This window comes from Necator americanus, chromosome II (assembly GCF_031761385.1).
Source record: "Necator americanus strain Aroian chromosome II, whole genome shotgun sequence".
Lineage (NCBI taxonomy): Eukaryota > Metazoa > Nematoda > Chromadorea > Rhabditida > Ancylostomatidae > Necator > Necator americanus.
Genome location: NC_087372.1, coordinates 35,990,421 through 36,009,350, shown reverse-complemented (window position 1 = coordinate 36,009,350; position 18,930 = coordinate 35,990,421). Strand labels below are relative to the sequence as shown.

General features: G+C 40.9%; 5 protein-coding genes across 7 annotated transcripts; 1 reads left to right on the top strand and 4 right to left on the bottom strand.

Annotated features, from left to right (window-relative positions):
* Positions 1–2,389: 2,389 nt before the first annotated feature.
* Positions 2,390–5,497, bottom strand: RB195_020530 (uncharacterized protein; the record flags this gene model as incomplete). 2 transcript variants are annotated; one of them, XM_064188877.1, is made up of 5 exons in its annotated part: positions 2,390–2,553; positions 2,754–2,884; positions 4,701–4,798; positions 4,860–5,010; positions 5,166–5,497. In XM_064188877.1, the coding sequence occupies 5 exons, from the start codon at positions 5,495–5,497 to the stop codon at positions 2,390–2,392; spliced, it is 876 nt and encodes a 291-aa protein (XP_064044757.1). The 2 variants fall into 2 exon arrangements, with proteins under 2 accessions (XP_064044757.1, XP_064044758.1); XM_064188876.1 differs by lacking the exons at positions 2,390–2,553; positions 2,754–2,884; positions 4,701–4,798; positions 4,860–5,010 and having other exon boundaries at positions 5,096–5,497.
* A 127-nt stretch (positions 5,498–5,624) lies between these two features.
* Positions 5,625–6,317, bottom strand: RB195_020529 (uncharacterized protein; the record flags this gene model as incomplete). Of its 2 annotated transcripts, none has more annotated exons than XM_064188875.1 (1): positions 5,625–6,317. In XM_064188875.1, the coding sequence occupies one exon, from the start codon at positions 6,315–6,317 to the stop codon at positions 5,625–5,627; it is 693 nt and encodes a 230-aa protein (XP_064044755.1). The 2 variants fall into 2 exon arrangements, with proteins under 2 accessions (XP_064044755.1, XP_064044756.1); XM_064188874.1 differs by having other exon boundaries at positions 5,625–6,236.
* Positions 6,318–6,341: 24 nt separating this feature from the next.
* RB195_020528 (uncharacterized protein) lies at positions 6,342–6,887 on the bottom strand (the record flags this gene model as incomplete). The annotated part of the gene is made up of 1 exon (XM_064188873.1): positions 6,342–6,887. The coding sequence occupies one exon, from the start codon at positions 6,885–6,887 to the stop codon at positions 6,342–6,344; it is 546 nt and encodes a 181-aa protein (XP_064044754.1).
* Positions 6,888–7,165: 278 nt separating this feature from the next.
* RB195_020527 (uncharacterized protein) lies at positions 7,166–7,849 on the bottom strand (the record flags this gene model as incomplete). Its single annotated transcript, XM_064188872.1, has 1 exon — positions 7,166–7,849. The coding sequence occupies one exon, from the start codon at positions 7,847–7,849 to the stop codon at positions 7,166–7,168; it is 684 nt and encodes a 227-aa protein (XP_064044753.1).
* Positions 7,850–13,699: 5,850 nt separating this feature from the next.
* On the top strand, positions 13,700–18,084 carry RB195_020526 (uncharacterized protein; the record flags this gene model as incomplete). Its single annotated transcript, XM_013442527.1, has 8 exons — positions 13,700–13,820; positions 15,706–15,816; positions 15,871–15,964; positions 16,627–16,729; positions 16,798–16,950; positions 17,052–17,135; positions 17,539–17,661; positions 18,016–18,084. The coding sequence occupies 8 exons, from the start codon at positions 13,700–13,702 to the stop codon at positions 18,082–18,084; spliced, it is 858 nt and encodes a 285-aa protein (XP_013297981.1).
* Positions 18,085–18,930: the final 846 nt, after the last annotated feature.

The window sequence follows — 18,930 nt, the reverse complement described above, 5'->3', positions numbered from 1 at the left end:
GTCCGCCTTGATATTCTATTTTTTGCATGGAACGACGAACCTCGTAGCTGATGACTAAAGAGGCATTCATACGTTTTTTGGATGTAATGGAAGTAAAGTCCCGCCTACGTCATCATCCATGTAAACGGTTGTCGTGCGTGTAATTGTTACATGAAGGCAGTTCGCAGGAATTAACACATCCCGAAGCGTTTTTCCTATTTACTAACCATTCTGTTTTCTTCGTTAGCATAGATTTAATATAAAAAATTCGGCACAAATTGTTCTTCTTCCTTGTACACAGTGATATGTTGTCTGGTATGGCGTTTGTAACATTTTTACTCATGGACGATCGTACGGATTGTAGATCAAGACACAAAACTAAACAATACGTTGGTCATTGGGTATTAATTAATTAATTAAAATACGCCCAGTTCAGCGTTGAATTCCAAAAAAAAACTTGGAAAAGACATTTAATTACAAAATTAAAGAAGAAAAAAATTAACTAGAACTAGAAAGACTAAACTAAACTTAAAGAAAAAATTAAAGAAGATTACTGAATATGAATATGAATAGCATATGCTACATTCATCTCTCTATATGGAACGAAAGAAGTCATTTTCAATTATGGACCGTGAAGAAGCTTCATAGGAGATCATTTCCCCATATCCTGAACGTCATAAGGATAAGGACGTTTGGTAAAATAAAACATCTTTGTAGGATGCCGTCCTCCCTATCTCTGCGATTGATTACAATTTTTGGGATCGGCAGTACACAAAGGAATAGGTGCATGAGTTTGGGGGGTTCTGCTCGAAGAGACGTTTCGACTACTCGAATATTCGAACGGAATTTGTTCGGGCTGACGAGAGAGCTGACCTCGATTGAATAACTCTTACAGCGCTATGAAAAAAAGTTTCGTACACCACTCGATATTGACGATCTGCTGGCCACGGAATGACCGCATACGCCGCCGATGAATGTCGGTTGTTTGTCGAGTAGGAGAAAAAAAGCAACTGCTGTGGTGATGGTGGTGTCTGGCTGTTTTTGTTCCATGGTTGTCAGGGACCTTGGGGAATGCACACCGAACCAAGTACTATATTTATTTCTTTGCTTATTTATTATTTATTTATGAGGTGTGAAAGTGTTTCGCACATCGTATATATTCACAAGTAATGCATCCGAAAATGTACTTCTAGGATGAACAGAAAAAAAGAGCAGGATGTAGAACAAAAAAAAAAGTGAAAAAATGAAGGACAACTAAAATCAAAATTGTCGTAGAAAATTATACTCGAAAACAATGATAAAGATGGAGTTGAAACCAGAATAAAAAGAAATTTCTGAAGTAACAGAAATTTAAAATTTTTTTCTGAAAGGAATGTTTTATGTAGTGAAAAATCATTAGAGGTCATGGGCAACAGTTCTGGTGACCGAATCAATAATGATATGACTTATGACACATATGACCGTGAACTGACTGATCTGAACGGATTCTAACCTCATCTATGCAGGCATGGTGCATAAATCGTTTTTTTGCTAATTTTTAATTTATTAAATTAATTTGTTGGTGCTAGTTAATTTATAAACTCTGCAATTATTATTATTATTATTATTATTATTATTATTATTATTATTATTATTATTATTATTATTATTATTATTATTATTATTATTATTCAAGCGTGTCAATAATAGCTTGGAACTGGTAGTGGATCGATGGAGGAAAATTTTCTAAAAGTAATTTCTCTCGATTTTTCCTTTCTTTTTCTCATCAGATCACAATCAGATCAAATCATTCGACTTTTTTCAAATTATTCCACAGCCTAAGGAAAAACTATGAGCAAAATTGTGGATTTCTCGCCACTGGCCCATCTCCTCCTTTCTTACCACTATATTTGTTTATTTAGAATTGTTTCTATTTGCTTGATCACAATTCCTGTGATTTACCCGGGAATTCCCAAAACAAACAGGATTTTCGACAAAAATGCACGTTAGTATTCGCTAAAGTGTCATCTATCATCTCGGGAAAATATTGATTCCATTGGGGAATCCAATCGAACAATCACTACTGGAATCCGAATCCATGGCGGCAGTGCGGTGGCGACGTCACGTCGATGTCGGAGTTACCATAGCTGCTTTTCTCTTTTTTTTGTGCTCAACACGTGCATTTGTGTACGCATGCACCATGCATGGAAGGACGACTATTGATTTCCTCCTACTATCTCCTCGTCGCTCGCCTTTCCCTACTAGTAACAACATGGCCGGCCAGATAAGATAAGATTCGAATCATTAAAAATCCGCTGAGGTAGTTTTCTTTGCACTTCACTACTAGCTGTTCCTATATTTCCCGTATTGATTTTTCGTCCCATGTTCCGTCTGTTTTATTTGTTTATTCCTTCATATTCCATCATATTTTTCATCTTTTCGTCGGCATATTTTCCAGAAGTGCGAAAGTTCGACTTTCCTTGAATCTTGTCAAAGAGATTGCGACTTGTGATATCGTCGAATTGAAGCAAGAGCCAGGATTGTTAACAAACTTTATTACGGCTAACGTTTCGGCGTTGTCGCTTTCGTCAGAGCCTGGAAAGTCAGATCATTTGCAATATATCCTCTCAAATACCTCATCCAGAACAAGCCATCATCCCCTCAGATATTACATTCGGGGACGGAAACCCAGAAGAGCCCAAATTGTTGTGCCTACCTCAGTAGCCACGTTACCGTGATGTTAGCGGACATCCACGTGATGGAATCGCTCCGCTTATACCGACTAGGACGCGAACCGTACATGAATCCGTAGATCAAAACTCGCAAATGTCTTGGATACAGAGCCAGCTCTTCGGTCACGGCTATGCACTTTTCCCTTCTACTCATTTTTGCACTTTTAGCGTTTATCCAAAACGCCTCCAAAGTTCTGCGAGCCACAATTTTGGGTTCGTACGATAGGATCGTAGCAGCTATGCAGAAAAGAGCAGTTTTATGACATTTTCATATTATTATTATGTTTTGTTATTTTATTTTGTTTTTATTTACATTACAATTATCTCCAATATTCTTCTAATACTGGCATTTTTTTAAAATTTACTTCTTTCCTTTATTTCTACTTTATGTCATTTATTTATTTTGTCAATGGCATGCCAAAAAATATGGCGAGAACAAACACAAACAAGTGCAGTTACTCTACGGTGAAAAAAGATAGAAAAAAAAAGAAAATAACATTGAGCAGGGATATTTCTATTAAGTAAAAAATAATTTGTAATTTGGGAAGTTCTGTCGGAGCATCTCTCTGTCATATATTATTTTTTTTTTGTTTTACAATATCTTTTTTCTAGTTTGCTTTCTCTTTGATCGATTGCTTTTCTTAGAGAGAAAGGGAAGGAGAGAAAGAAAGGGAGAGAGGGAAGGAGAGAAAGAAAGGGAGAGAGGGAGGGAGAGAGAAAGAGAAATAGAGGTAGAGAAGAAAAGAGATAGAGAGAAATAGATAGAGGGAGCTAAAGAGATAGGGATAAAGAGAGATAAAGATGGGGATACGTAGATAGATGAAGAGAGAAAGAGAAGGATGGGGAGATGGAGATGGAGGGAGAGGCAGAGATAGAGAGAAAAAGATAGAAAAAGATAAAAATATATGGAGAGAAGTAGTGAGAAAGAGAGAGAGTTCTCCGATCAAACTCCCCCGCCAGTCTAACCGGATCGTCTCATTCATACAGTTTTTATAATCCATAAGTTATTAGGAATGGTAGCACTGATAGCGCTCGAATTGAATGCATCATACATTCCCCAGTTTTGAGTCATAATGACTAGTAGCGAAGTAATCTGTTTTTTTTTTCAGGTACGGTAGACAGCGTTCGATAATTGAACTTTTGCCAGATAATAAATAAACAAACGTTAATGAACTGGAAGTGTTCTGTGCTCTATTCGATTGCTGAAAGTGCAAACGCATTGCTCCGACGTTCTCAGCATCTCCCAATATTCACACGAAGCACTTTTTTCCCTACAACTATTGCTTTACAGCACACGTGCAGTGCGAACGAGAACAACGATGAAACTGTGCCGTTCAGCTGGTTGTTGTTTTTTTTCTTTCGCTCCCCCAATAGTGCTGTTTGTTCGATTCATGCTAAAATTTCCCAGCAATCCGCGTTCATTTCGCGTCGGACGTCCGAGAATTAACGTCTGTTCTCGGCCGTCGACTTCTAGTCGTTGCAAATCCCATAGAACTTTCCTTCCTCATAGGAAATCTCACGTCATGTTCTGCTTTACAGTCCTTAATCTATCAGTCATCTATCTTTAATCTTCATTATATCCAGAAATAATATTGTAAGTAAATACACATAGATAATATAATATAAATTAATTAGTTATTAATAATCCAAATGGTATAAATGATATAAAAGTTAAAGTTTAAAGTTTCTGGCGTCAATCAATCCGCTTGGGATGCGCCCACACGTTCACTTCAATTCAGATGAGGCCTCTACAATGACTTGCGATGGCTAGTCGATGTGTCAAGTCAGTGCTTTTATCCTCTCAGACAAGTCTGGCACCAATTTATCGACCCCGGAGGAATGAAAGGCTTGGTGAGCACTAGGGCGGATTCGAACCTCCGACCGATCGCGCAGGAAGCGGAACTTCTAACCGCTACACTACACCCGCCCCATAAATGGTATAAAACGAGTAATACAAGAATTCCAATGTAAGATTTGCAAGGTGAGAAGTGTCTCCATTGACTTACTGACTTAATCGGCGGGCTGATGTCATCGCCTGACGCGATTACCCGCATCTTCGCCGAAGTGTGCCGTCCTTGAACACAGCTCTGCCCAACCTTCTCGATCTTCTGCGAGAGCTTGCACAGAATCAATCCATTCGTCGCTTTTTCATGTTCTGCGAAATCTTACGTCTCGCCTGAACTGCCTATCCACGCCGAGTGTCCTCAGGTCCTCTTTCACTGCCTCAGTCCAGAACTTCCTTTTTCGGCCAGGTGGCTTCTTCCAGCTCGAACCCGATGAACTCTTCAGAATTCGTTGGACAAGGCGATCTGCCGGTCTCCTTAATATATGACCAAAGAAGCGAAGACGATTTGCTTTAGCCGATTTTTTCGAAGGCGGTGCAAGATGTTGATATCTTCCTCGTGTCATCCGCCGGTAAACCACATCAATTTCTGCGCAAACATTTCATTGTGGCATACCCTAGGCCAAAAGTACCCAAGTAGCCGTCTAAGCAGCTTTCGTTCCGTGCAGTCAAGCCTCTCCATAACCGTTGATGGTGCTGCCCAAGTCTCCGATCCGTACATCATGATGGGGCGAATTACGGATAGGTAGATTCGCAGCTTGACTTCGTTGGTGATGGGGGTCGACCACAGACATTTCGTTAAGGAGTTAAATGCAGAAGTGGCCTTAGCGCATCTTTGCTGAACATCCCTCTCGTAGCTGCCGTTGTTCTTTAGCATACAGCCCAGGTAACAGAACTCACCGACGAGTTCTATCGGTTGTCCATCCACCCTGATTCCCGTTCGAGGTCTCGAAGAGATCCACATCTGCTTGCATTTATCAGGGCGTAAGCGTAGTCCGTAGGCTGCAGCCAGCTTCGATACAAGGTTGACAATATGTTGAGGTTTCGTTCTGCTTTCCGCGAATATAACAACATCGTCGGCGTACTCGAGGTCAGTCAAGGCACCCTGATGGTGGTAAGACAATGTCGGCAGGACACTGGTCGACTGTTCTTCGTATAATGTCGTCGATGGCGAAATTGAACAGGATGGGTCCTGCCACCGCCCCTTGTCTTACTCCAGTTACCACTTCAAACGGTGTTGTACATCCGGCTGGTGTTCGAACTGCAGCAGTTGTTCGTTGATTCATGTCATCAAGCAAGCGAACGAACTTTCCTGGTACTCCATCGGCGCAAAGCGCGTTGAGAAGACGGCCTCGGTGGGGAGAGCCGAACGCGGCTTCAAAGTCCAGAAACGCTAGTTGCATTGGCTTCGAATACCGCTGCCAGATTTCGATCACTCTCCTGACGATGAACACCTGGTCAATCGTAGATCGGCCAGAACGAAAGCCAGCTTGCTCGTCACGCGTTGTTTTTTCGCGATGTTTAATGAGTCGGTCCAGGATAATGCGCTCCAATACCTTGTACATAACACGCAGCAAAGAGATTCCTCGATAATTCCTTGGGTCCGTGACGAATAACTTCTTGTGGAGGAGAATTATGATAGCGTGTCTCCACGAATCAGGTATCCTTTCGTTTATCCATATTGAACGGATGATCTTTGTCATCTCACGAATCCCAGACGGAGGAAGATATTTTAGCATTTCTGAGCTAATCCCGTCGTCTCCACCAGATTTTCCATTCTTCATTTTCTGAATACAGACCAGAACCTCCTACTCGGTCGATGGCTCCTCGTTAATCGCATATGTCGGTCTATGAACGTGTTCGAGTTCAGGAGTTGACGGTGCCAGCCGGTTCAGCAAGGTTTTGAAGTGTTCCTTCCAAATTGAATGGGTTGCTTCACCGACAGCTACCCCATTGGCAGTGTTGAGGACATGGGAACATCTTTTCATTTTGCCGCTATACTGTTTTAGTAGAGCGTAGGCTTTCCGCGGGTTCCTGCCCTCCCACGCCTTCTCAAACTCCATCGCTCTTGACGTACACTCGTTATCGCGGTCTTGTTGCAGTTGACGACGCAGCTTCCTTCTAAGACGCTTTTCCGGGTTGAAGTCACCAGCGCTGCGCGCGACACATACAGAATTGTATGTGGATTTTGTTTCCGCAGTTGCAAAGGCAAACTTCTTCCGCGGCAATAGAACCGGGAGCGTTTCCAGCGTCCTGGATGCACTTTGTGAAGGAATCCGCATCGCTAAGCTTCTTCCTGGTCCGTACTCCAACATGAATAGACAAACGTTGGCGGAATTTTCTTCTGCACTCATCGTCTTTCAGACCTGCCATGACGATTTTCGATTGAAGAGGAACTCCTCGGTTTCTCTTGTGGAACCGTATCTTAAAACTGAGAAGAACTGGACGGTGGTCAGAGTCGAACGCGACTTCCCAAACAGCTCTAGATTTTCGGATATCTGATTGAGGAATGTTCCTCGCCAGAACGTAGTCGAGCTGAAGTTTAAGAGTCCTCATCTTCCGCTTGCGCTGCTCTTCAGGCGTTAAAAGGGTTGACTCCTGCCACGTGAGCTGATGCCGTCGATGATTCCTCTTAAACGGAAGTGGAAGCGATGATGAGGTCCGTCTGTTCGCACAAGTCGACCAGACGGTCACTGTTGTCCGACGTGCGCTCCGCTGCATAGTACCATTTTCCTAGCACATCGGATTGCTGTTCGAGTCCCATCTTCGCATTTGCGTCGATTCCGACAATGACCACCTGCTGGCCTCGTATTTTAGACATCAACGCATAGAGTTCATCATAGAAGGCGTCCTTACTGTTGTCCTCAGGGGTTTCCGTAGGTGCGTGAGCACTTACGATCCAGAGTTTACATCCTTCGCGATCCCGCAGTCGTAAAAAGGCGCATCTAGACGACGTTGAGCCAAATTCCTCCACCAGGTTCTTGTAATCGTTCCTCACAGCTATCGCGCAGCCACCTACTTTGTTCTCATCAGCATCGCCGCAGTATATGGTGTAATTTTCGATGCTGATGACGGGCCGATCTCTCATGCGTGTTTCCTGCAGTGCAGCAAAAGGCACACAGAGATATCGCAGAAGTCTGGATAGAGCGGCTTGTTGGAGTTCACTCGATAGTGTTCGGCAGTTCAGCGTGACGAAACGAATGGTTGTTGCCAAAGATTCCATGCTCCCTTCAGGCAGTTGACCTTTCAGGTTATGGGCTTTGGCGGTGTGCTGGACGACAGCACCTTTTTGCAATGTATGGGAAGCTTTCGCCATATAACAGTGCAGGTTATATAGCTCGTACGTTCCCAACGCGTACACTCGAACGCCTGATTGCGTTTAGTTAAAGCAGGGCCACCACGTGCAGGTAGCAATCAGACTCGTATACGCGGCCCCTGTCTCCATTAATTTGTACTGTATCGAGAAGCAATATTACAAATAAATTTATGTAGATATTATAATATTAATTAAATAGTTAATTATGATACAAATGATATAAAATATATAAAAGGAATAATATAAGAATTTCAACATAAGATTTACAAGGCGAGGAATATCTCCGTTAATCTTGACGTATTGGATTTATTCATAAACCACGAAGAAAATTTTCCCAAAATTCCTAAACACATAGAAATTTATCAGAACAAATTTGCAAAGCAATGGACTCAATTTTGACTTTTACAAAACTTCCACTACCTTGTAAATCCATTACTTCAACGATAACACCAAAAAAAATAGCGTGCTACGAAGTGAGACGGAAAGCCATGAAAAGCTATGCGTTGAATTTGCTGTCGTTGATGTTTTTTTGCACGAAGTTATGCCCGGCTCATAAGCATAAATTTGAATTTCCGTCGATATTTATGTGAGAATCGAAAAGCGTCACCTGTGAATCTTCTCCTCTTTCCCACTGATCCTCTTTTTTAGCCCGTGGAACCAAACGCAATTCGTTGTTCCATCGTTCGTCCTCCCAAATATCTTCGACAGTATCCACCTCATTCTTTGTTTTTTTTTTAAATTTTTATTCCTTAAATTTCATTGAACACAGAATCATTCATTTTACCATCATTTAGTGTACACTCGTGATATCGAAGATGTCTTGAACACCGTTTCCTCCTTTAAAAAAAGTGTTCCAAAATGTCTGTATTCAGAATTGTTGTGTTACTCAAAATTCCTTGAAAACAATGTATTAGAAATTAATCTGAGAAATCCTAGAAACTGAAAAAATCTGAGAAAGAATCTGAGAAATTATTAAGCGTTGGAAAAAAAAGTAATTAGATGAAAAATTTCAATTTAAGTACATTTAGTCTTTTCGCTTTGGCTGCTACTTTTATTCGTCTATTCTCGTTTATTTTCACTGGCAAAATTGCCTTCTTATCACTAAAATAACTAAAGATAAAGTTAAAGGATAGAGTTCCTGTCGTTAATCAATCCGCTTGGGATGCGCCCCCACGTTCACTTCAATTGAGAATCGCTTGAGGTTTGCGAACATGTAACTAGCCTAAACAATGACTTGCGGTGTCTAGCCAATGTGTTAAGTCAGTGTTTTTATCCTCCCAGACAAGTCTGGTACCAATTTATCGATCCCGGTGGGATGAAAGGCTTGGTGAGCACTATGGCGGATTCGAACCTCCGATCGATCGTGCAGAAAGCGGAACCTCTAACCGCTACACTACACCCGCCCCACTAAAAAAATTAAATTAGGAAATTAAACTATTGTCACTAACATTCCTACCATGAAAATCTCTTTCTTTGGCATGTAACGCCAATTTTTAACCAATTCTTCACTTAATTCGCATTTTTTGTGTCACCGCTTGCTCTGATACGGTAATTCATCGTTGATAACTACTAGTCTCAACGGTGCATTAATTATTAGATTACTTCTCAGCTTCTTCCTCATAGCTATCCAGAAAACTTTTCTAAAAATAAGTGCTCGGATTACGAGGTCAACGAAAAGAAAAGCACTCCTTATTCTGGACGTTTTGATCAATCTAATAAATTCCTTATTAGTCCCGAATTTATTCTTCTTCACCAAGGGCCGTCCGTATCACAAAGCGAAAGGCTGCAGTCGGCAGCTGCACAGCTTCGAGCCATTGCGTAAAAAGAGGTTGTCTTGCTATTTAACCCATTTAATTGATTGAATTTTTGTTTGTTTTCTGCAACTCACTGGAATGGTCCCACTCTCTAGCGCCCTTCACTTCTTTGGTTTTTATCTCTTTTCTTTTGCATTTTATTGTTTATTTTGTAATGTAGAATAGAATACAAATACAAAGCAAAATAAACATTCAAAATTGTCTCGTAATCTGGATCTCCACGTCAATATGAGAGGAATGAACGATGCAAAACTTTTTAAAAAAATTTCTATCTGAGACTGTACACAATGTTGTTAAAGTCAGCCTACCACCAAAATCACTATGTAGCTTTCCAGTTAGAAGTGATTCCGTAAAGATTAGGCACTGAAGAACAGTTTATCGGTTTTATTTTTTCGTTCTAAGTCTTTCTCAATGTACAAAACAGTGCAAATACAGAACAAAATAAATATTCAAAACAATTTGGTGAGCTGAAATTGAGGTGGTGAGCTTATAATGGAGTAATCCACTTTAAAGGCATTACTCCACGAGTGTGAGATGGTGGATTTCAGGTGGAGTATTCGTATACAGGATATTAGACTATGGAGAAGGGTGTGATTCCGTCCATTTCTTCCTAAAAAACGGCCCGGAAGATGCGGCACGTGCAGAAGGCTGGCGCGCTCCAATCAAACTACTTGTAGAAAATAGTGCGCCGGAACGTTTTCTACGGCAATTAGGAAGAATCGAACGGAATCACCCTTCTCTCAATAATCTACGATCCCGTATACGAATACTCCACCTGAAATCCGCACCACCTCAGATTCGTGGTATGCTGCCTTTAATCTCACAAGAATAGAGCCTAAACGATGTCAATCTATCGAAATTTCCATGCAGGACCTAAGATTCACAAAATGCTTTTAAAGTCAGCCTACCACGAAAACGACTAGTTGTAGTCTTTCAGTTAGACGTGATTCTCATAACGATTAGGGTGTGAAGACCAATTCTTCGGTTTTTTTTTTTTTGGTTACTAATATGCTGAGTAACATTCAGAGGTCGCACACCAGAAATTGACGACGTTGGGATATGCTAGGATAACGATCAGGAGTACGGCCGCTATTACACCCTCAATTCCCCTCTAATTATCCTCAGAAAATGACGTGGGAAATGACTTTGTTTGGAAATGACTCGAATTTCCCTACAAGGCATCCTGTAACGTGCCACATTTTCAGGTGCATGCATGTGCGCCACGTCAGCAAGCGACCGAGATAGGTGTCGTCAGCAGCCATTTACTTGTCCTCTCGCTCGCATACGTGACACGTTGTTAGATGTCTCGTTGGAAAATTCGTACATCAAGGGTCTTTTCCATGCCATTTTCCACGATGATTAGGGGGAATTGAACGTGATCGCATTCGTACTTGTGATCTACCCCTCTAATCTCTATCTTTTCATTCCAACATAGTCGATTTCTTGGTGCGCTGCTTTTAATACATTGGCATAGCAGGAAAGAGGATTTCGAACGAAGCGACTTATTTCAAACGATCCTCCGATACAAACATACGTATTAGTAACTGAAGAGGATCTGATATATTTAGATCTTGAATCAATATGATCTATGATTCCAGACTTGATCGGTCTCCACATTTTGATGCCCGCATAATCCTTCATTCATTCTCCAAGCATTATCTTTTTAAATGTGATTTTCTACTCATGTTTAGTAGCATGCCTCTACTATTTACTTCTATTTCTGTGACCATTTTACTGTTTACTTTTCCACTCAAAACTTTTATTTTATTTCCATTATAGCATTCGTAATTCGCTGTAGTTCTCGCTCGTTCTCCAAGTTCATCCATCCAGAACAGGAAACAAAAATTCTTGGAACTCCTAACTTCAGTTTTCTGTCTATTCTTAATGGTAGCCTATCGCGAAATTGACTAAGTTGGGATCTCTGCACGAATAGTTAAGAGTAGGGACGTAGTTCACGATTATTAGCGTGATCATGCTCTGTTCTCCTTGGTAATCCGGAAAAAAGTGTGGAAGTGCGTACGTTGGACTTGTGTCTTCAACGACACAACTTGTCACGCGGCAGTTCTGCAGTCGTCAACTGTCCACAGTCCAGTTAATATAACCCAGATGCGCAGAAAAAGCTCTCTAGCCCTCACAATCGTGCCACGTGTGGCAGGTTGCCCGCGTTCTAGCGCCCGTAATAAGTTGTATCGTAGGGGAGACGATATCACACAAGGCTGTTTCGCGCGTTTTTTCTGGATTATCAGGGGCACTCGAGTGTCCTCTTCAACTACACCCCTATTTATTTGGGGATATATTATCGGTTTCATGGTTCGCTGCCATAATTTCAAAAATGGGATTTGTGGATATTCATTTAACATTGAATCACATTTATTCTATTCCAGCTGCGCCGAATTTTAGCTGTATATTGAATTGTGTGGATAGAATGAGGCTTTGTGATGGACATTATTAGGTGGATTATTTGTGGCGATGACAAAGAGATTTTCATCATGTACTATTGGAAATCTGTATTTTCACTTGTGGATTTGGCTCTGTGGTGCGTTTCAATTACGGAACCGGTACAAATCCTACTTGTTACGTTCGTTCCGCTCACGTTCTTTTGGAGAGAGCTGTGCTTCCTACAGATTCCTACCTATTTACGATTTTACGCTTCTTCCTTCGCTCTTTATACGCTCTTTCGATGCAAGAAATTCGTATAACTCAAGGTATTTTCAATAAGTTAAAACTCTACAGTACAATCGCCTCAGGACCAGCACCGAGTCAGCAACGCTTGCAAGATCGAACACATCCACATTTAACGAATCATTCATCCGAAATTCGGCTACTTTTTCGAATCCTTCCTTTGTAATTCGGCTAGTCTTATCGTTTAACACCATTCAACACTATTGTGATGGATTATAGTCATTAACAGTAGTGTCGGGCAAAAAAAAAAAAAAAATTAGGACGTAGAAATTCCAGGAAACCGGCTTTTGTGTAATCTGCGATACAATGAAGGACGATGGAAATTCATCGTTTTTTCTTAGACGAAAACTTGGTGACGATTTGATTCCCTATATTATTGGTGGCATATTTTTCTAGGACTGTTTTTATTACTTCTCTTTCAAATCCTGCGTCTTCCCAGCCTTTCTTCGCCACTTCCAGTCTGCAGTGTCTTTAAGCCTCACATCCTAAAGGAAGGATAAAGTGAAACGTAAAAGAATAGTTTCCACAAGTGGATAAAGTTGCCAGCAGTTGAGTTGCACCAAGCAGCCGCGACGCGGCTGGACAATGGTGCCTGTGAGTGAGTATGTTAGAAAGGTCGAGCAATCGCCGCATTACAGTATTTTCTAGGGTTAGGTTCATACAAACAAATACACAAAAAATAAGAAACAAAATAACAAACAAACAACAAATATACATTACATATACAAATCGAGACTGTAGTAGAGCAAGTAATAGTCTCATGTCAATTCTTATTCGATAATGTCGATCGATAACCCAGTTCCGTCGCCTGTGTTAGTATCGGCAACCGCAATTCTTCTTCTGTATATAGCCAGTACATACCGAGTCTTATTTTAATGAAAACGTCTGAAGAATATATGATGTTCGTATTAAATTGTTGCCCGTAAGAAGTCTCTTCAACGAGTCTTGCAGCGATGGTCCCACACAGATTCTCACGATTGCGAATTTCGTTGAATCAGATGTAATCGATTAGTGCTGTGTGTGGTAAAAATAAACATTGTTGCATATCATAATCCAGAACATCCTCTGCTAATTCTACTAACATCTAACATCAATTTTGAGTGGAAAAAGCTTTTGGTTGTGTCTTGTGGGTTGTTGTATCGATCTTTCTCATGATCTTTTGATCTTTATTGATGTGGCAATGCGATGTGAAAGTCCGCATTTTCATTTCAGTTCTACCTACCTGGTCTACCCATCCAAATGTTTCGTCTATTGCTTGCTGTTTCATTAATTAGTTGTTTTATTAGTTATTAGTTGTTTTTTTTTTTCTAGTGACCAAACCAATAACAACCTCATCCGAACTACTATCGACAGAATGGTATTCAAAGTGGGGATCATAGGTGGATCCGGTCTCGAAGATCCACAAATTCTACAAAATGCAAGGGAAGTGGAAGTGGAAACACCATTCGGGAAGCCTAGCGACAAGTACCTTGAAGGTAAGAATTGAACTGTGCGAAGGGATCTGTCTTTATGTCTGGAGCAGAACTATCTGAAATTAAGCGCAAGAAGACAATCTGCTACAAAATTGCGCCCATTTTCTCTTGGTTTATGGATGTTCTATTTCCATGAGAGTCGGATGGAGATTCATCGTTTGATTTAACGGCAGCATATCACAAGGGATTTTAGGATCTCCCCAATGAAGATAGGATTAAGGGAGTAGATTACGAATATGAGACAGAGAAGACGCTCGATTCCGCCCAATCGTTCAAAACGGCATGGGAAATGGTCTTCGTGTGCAAATTTTCTTACTAGGCACACTGTAAACTGCGGTTCCAGTGGACGCGCCGCATCTATGAGCGAGCGGACGACAATCAATGAGGTTTCTCCAACGGCCTACTTAAATAAGGCTAACGGACAGGTTGCTGAGGGAACCGTAGCCTTCCAGTAGGCTTTACAAGTGACTTCGAAGAAATCTGCACAAGGTGGTCGTTTCAGAACACTGAGGGAGAATTGGACATGAATGCACTCACACTCGTAATCTACATCACTTACATCATTTTTCGTGGAACGATCCCAAGATCGTAAAATTCATGGTGTACTGACATTAAAAACCTCACGGCATTCTCTTGAAAAGGTATAGTAAGGTGAAAACAACACGAAGCGCGGTGTAGTTGCGTAAGCGGCTGCACTCGAAGCGGGGTGGAGGAGCGTAACGGCTGGAATCACGGGAATACCCTTGGTGGCGCCATCCATCGCTGCTGTTCGCGACGGTCCCACGTTGATTCCAACCGCTATCTCCACCGCGCCGCTTCGAGTGCAGCCGCTTACGCAACTGAACCGTGCTCCATGTCGTTTTGATCTTACTGTACAGCTGGGAGGGTGGCGGGTTCACATTCATTCTATTTTATTCCATGAATGCGATAGTCAGTTCTCCGACCCACTACACTTCTTGACGGTTGGCAAAGGGACCTTCCTGACTTTTGGACGGCTTGCGAAAGGACTCGCTTCATTTTTGGACTGTCAGCGGAAGGACCCTCACCATTTTCGTACGGTTGGCAAATGGGCCCCCTTCACTTTTGTACAGTTGACTCAGGGATCCTCGTCACTTGAGTTGCACCCATGAGCTAGACCCCCTTCATCTGAGGAGGGTCCAGCTCCTCCTTTGTTTCAGCTTTGTTTTGTTACTTTCAATTTATACATTCATGTATTCGATCTAAGTGGTCAATTGATTAGGAACAAACTATGTAATAATTAAAAATAGAAGTGAATAATTAACAACTATGTTGGGCATAACTATTTAGCTGTTGAGACAGTGCCCCAGATACTGTTGATTTCAGTATCAACACGTTAGTGGACAACTTGTTTGAATCCATATTCATTTCAGCATTAGGAATATAAAAAATGGTTACATGCGCAAATAATCAAACCAGTTTGAAAATATCTTCTTTCGAAACATCGAATTTTGATGTGGTTATATGTTTTCTCCCCCGCAGTTGGTCCTCGTTAATTACCATTCGCTCGTTAATTACCTCTCATAATTCACCCTTAATTGTCAGTGTTTTGCTCTCGATCCTGTTTGGGACAATGAGAAAATAGTGGCAAAAATCGAAAATATGGTAGGGGTTGGAACTCTGTGGAGGATTTTTCATTTCTGTTTCGTGACGCGATTGTTTGAATAAATCATAGACGCGTCACGTCAATCAGAAAGTAAACATTTTCATTTTATCAATGAGCAAACTTATATGCAGATGCATGATAAGCGCGTGAACATCAGAATGAATAACCGTACACCTTCCTTCGTAGTTTGTGCTTTGAGATATACCTTTCAGTTTGACGGGAAGGAAATATGCAGAGTTCTGCTGACCATTTTTTTCTTTTCAGGAACTATTGGCGATGTTCACTGTATTATTCTTGCTCGTCATGGCCGTAAACACGATATCATGCCTTCAGACGTAAATTTTCGTGCTAATTTATGGGGCATGCACACTTTAGGTAATTAAGACTGTACACTTTTATTGTTTGCGTTCGTAAATGTTTCACGTGTAGGCGCCTCTGTGATCATCGCATCAATCGCTTGTGGATCATTGCAAGAAGATGTGAAACCGGGCGATCTCGTCTTTCCTGACTCAGTTTTTGACAGGTATTCATAACTTTCTTATAAGTGAATAGTTCAATATCTGTATTGCTTAGAATTTGTCGTCAATTGAATTTCCCTATTCGCTACACATACATTTCTCAAAAAAGGTGTCTTTATCGCATTCAAGGATATGAGCTGTGATCAAGTCGTGATAAGATGATGGCAGTTACATTGTTGGTGTAACAGCTAAGTACAGCGGCGTGATTACAGCATAGATCATTTAGGAGCTTGCACAGTATACAACAGTACGCAGCTACGCGTTCGTAAATCTCGAGCGATTCTTAGTTGGCGCATCCCAAGTGAATTAACACCATGCTTTTATCCTGTGTGCCTGTACGCGACAGAAAGCGAATAATCACAATCGTCAAGAATTGTTTGTTTTATGGCATTCATTCTAATGTTTTTGGTAATAGATGGATAGGAGCTGCATTTAAAAGGTCCCTAAAAACATGATCTGAACCTTCCGCTGTATGAGTAAGTCTAGCTGGTAAAGTCTAATCCTGCTTTTCACGTATCAGCTTTTTTTCACAAACTAGACATAAAGCAGAAGGAATTATATAATTGCTTGCTTTATGTTCGCTGCTAATTTTCCTATCTGATCCGAGGATGATCAATAACTGACAATGTTTGTCAGCTATATTTGCAAAAGTAAAGCACAATTTCAGAACAACTGGACGCAAAACCACATTTTTCGATGGGACCGTCCCGCAAGTTCCAGGAGTTTGTCACATTCAGATGCATCCTACCTACAATGAGAAGTTAAGAAAAGTGAGATTACAATTAGAATATTGAACAGCGAATGTTGCTACAATTTTCCAACTCTAACTCATTCACAGATCCTTATTGGAGCGGCTAAGGATCTTAACCTTAAATATCATGACGGTGGTTTCGGAGTATGTATTAATGGTCCTCGATATTCTTCCAAAGCGGAAAGCCGTATTTTCCGATCTTGGGGTGCAAACTTGATTAACATGACAATGATACCAGAGGTATTGTTCCGTTATGTTTATGTTTGTAAGACAACAACTATGCAATTCTTGAGACGTAGTTGGTCGCATCGACAGTGATGATTTTGCCAGATTCTTTTTAGTGTTGTCTTGCCAAAGAACTTGGAATACCGTATGCAACAACAGCTCTAGTCACTGATTACGACTGTTGGAGAGAAGATGAGCACGTCAGAGTTTTGTTTGAAATTTACTTCTTTGCTTCGAATGTGTACTTGTTGAACTACGGTAAATACGACCACGAAGCATATCTTTATCCGTAACCGATGTGCGATATCCCAGTCGACATAAAATATCAGTTACTAATGAGCATCAGGAATGGAAACAAATTAGATGAGTAAGGCAGCAACAATGTGAGTCTCACTCATGAATCCTGGTTTCCTCTTCGAGTGGCAATGTCCCCTTTATTCAGCGTTCGCCAAACCGCATATCACTTTTATATTTCGATGAAGAATGGTAAAGTTCTAAGTTAGACGAGTATACACTAAGTCCATCCTCTCGAAAAAAAAATCTAGATCTCTCTAACAATTAAAATTTAGATCTTACTTCAATAGGCATTAACATTTGATTTAGGTGTCAATGGAGCTAGTTATGAAAACGTTCAAAGAAAATTGCCACAAAGCTAAGAATCTATTCATTGAGGCTGTCAAGCGAATTGCAAAAGAGGATTGGAAAGAAGAAATTGCTACTATGAAGGTGAGTCCCATGTTGTAAAAAGGGACCTCTTCTTTAAAAAGAAACAGCAAAACAACGAAACCCCTCTGGTGTTTTGACAAGGAAGTTTCGCCCCGTAAGTATTGATGCAAGTATTTGAACCCTTCGTCTTAGAAAGGGGGCCGTACACTGCCGCGGGCAGAATCCTAATCGCTTGTGGAATCCTTCATCTTGAATCTTATGAGGATGTTGCACTGCTCACGAAAAAAAAAACATTCAGAATAAAACTATCAGACATGTTTAGAATGTTTTCCTCCGATGGTCTTTATATGGAGTATTTCTAAAGATCTGTATTTGCATCGGAACCATCAGGAATCAAAAGAAAATGTTTTCCAGAAAGCAGCTCGTGATGCGGTGATGGTTGGGCCTGAGGTCGTCATTCATCATCTCGTTGTTAAAAACTAATAAATTTGGAATGAATTACATTCCTTTCTTTAATATTTGTTAAGTTTTTTTTTTTTAATTTTTGTAATAATAAACGTTTGTTATCATTTTGTTAGAAGTCGCAACCGTATTGATCAATGTTGATCGGTATAAAAACAAAAAGGTAACACCATTAGAGGCAGCATACCACGAATCTGACGTAGCATAGACTTCCCATGGAAAGCTTCTATACACGGTCGTAGATTAAAACTATACATGCGATAGTCGACCCCTTTCACTTTTGTACCGTTGGCGAAGGGACCTTTTTGTTTAGGTTGCACCCAATGAGCTTGACTCCCTTCACCTGAGGAGGGTCCGGCTACTCCCTATCGCACCTACGATTAAAACTAGGTGGTTCCGCTCATCTCTCCGTAGTCGCTGTAAAAAAACGGCACGGAAGCCGGGGGGAACGGAACGTGAACATACTGGCATGTTCTAACGCACCTGGTAGCAACTAAAGCGACTCCCATGCAGTTTCTTACAATGATGACGAAGAGATGAGCGGCACCACGTGGTTTTCCGCAATCTGCGACCTCATAGGTATAGAAGCCTTCCATGAGAATTCATGGAAGGCTTCTATACCTATGAAAATTCATGGTATGCGCCCTTTAAAGGAGCCCGATTGAACATAAGGAGAACGCTGAAGAAGCTCGAAATAATTGATTTGACGAAGCACCGACCAGTACTTTACAAAAGTATCTAATGAGAAGCAAGAATAAAAACCGATGGAAAGTGATTTGAAAATTTTACTCGGAACATTATTCAAGTGTCAAGGAATTGGAGAATCCATATAAAAAATCGGAATCTTTGAATAAAGAACATCAAAAT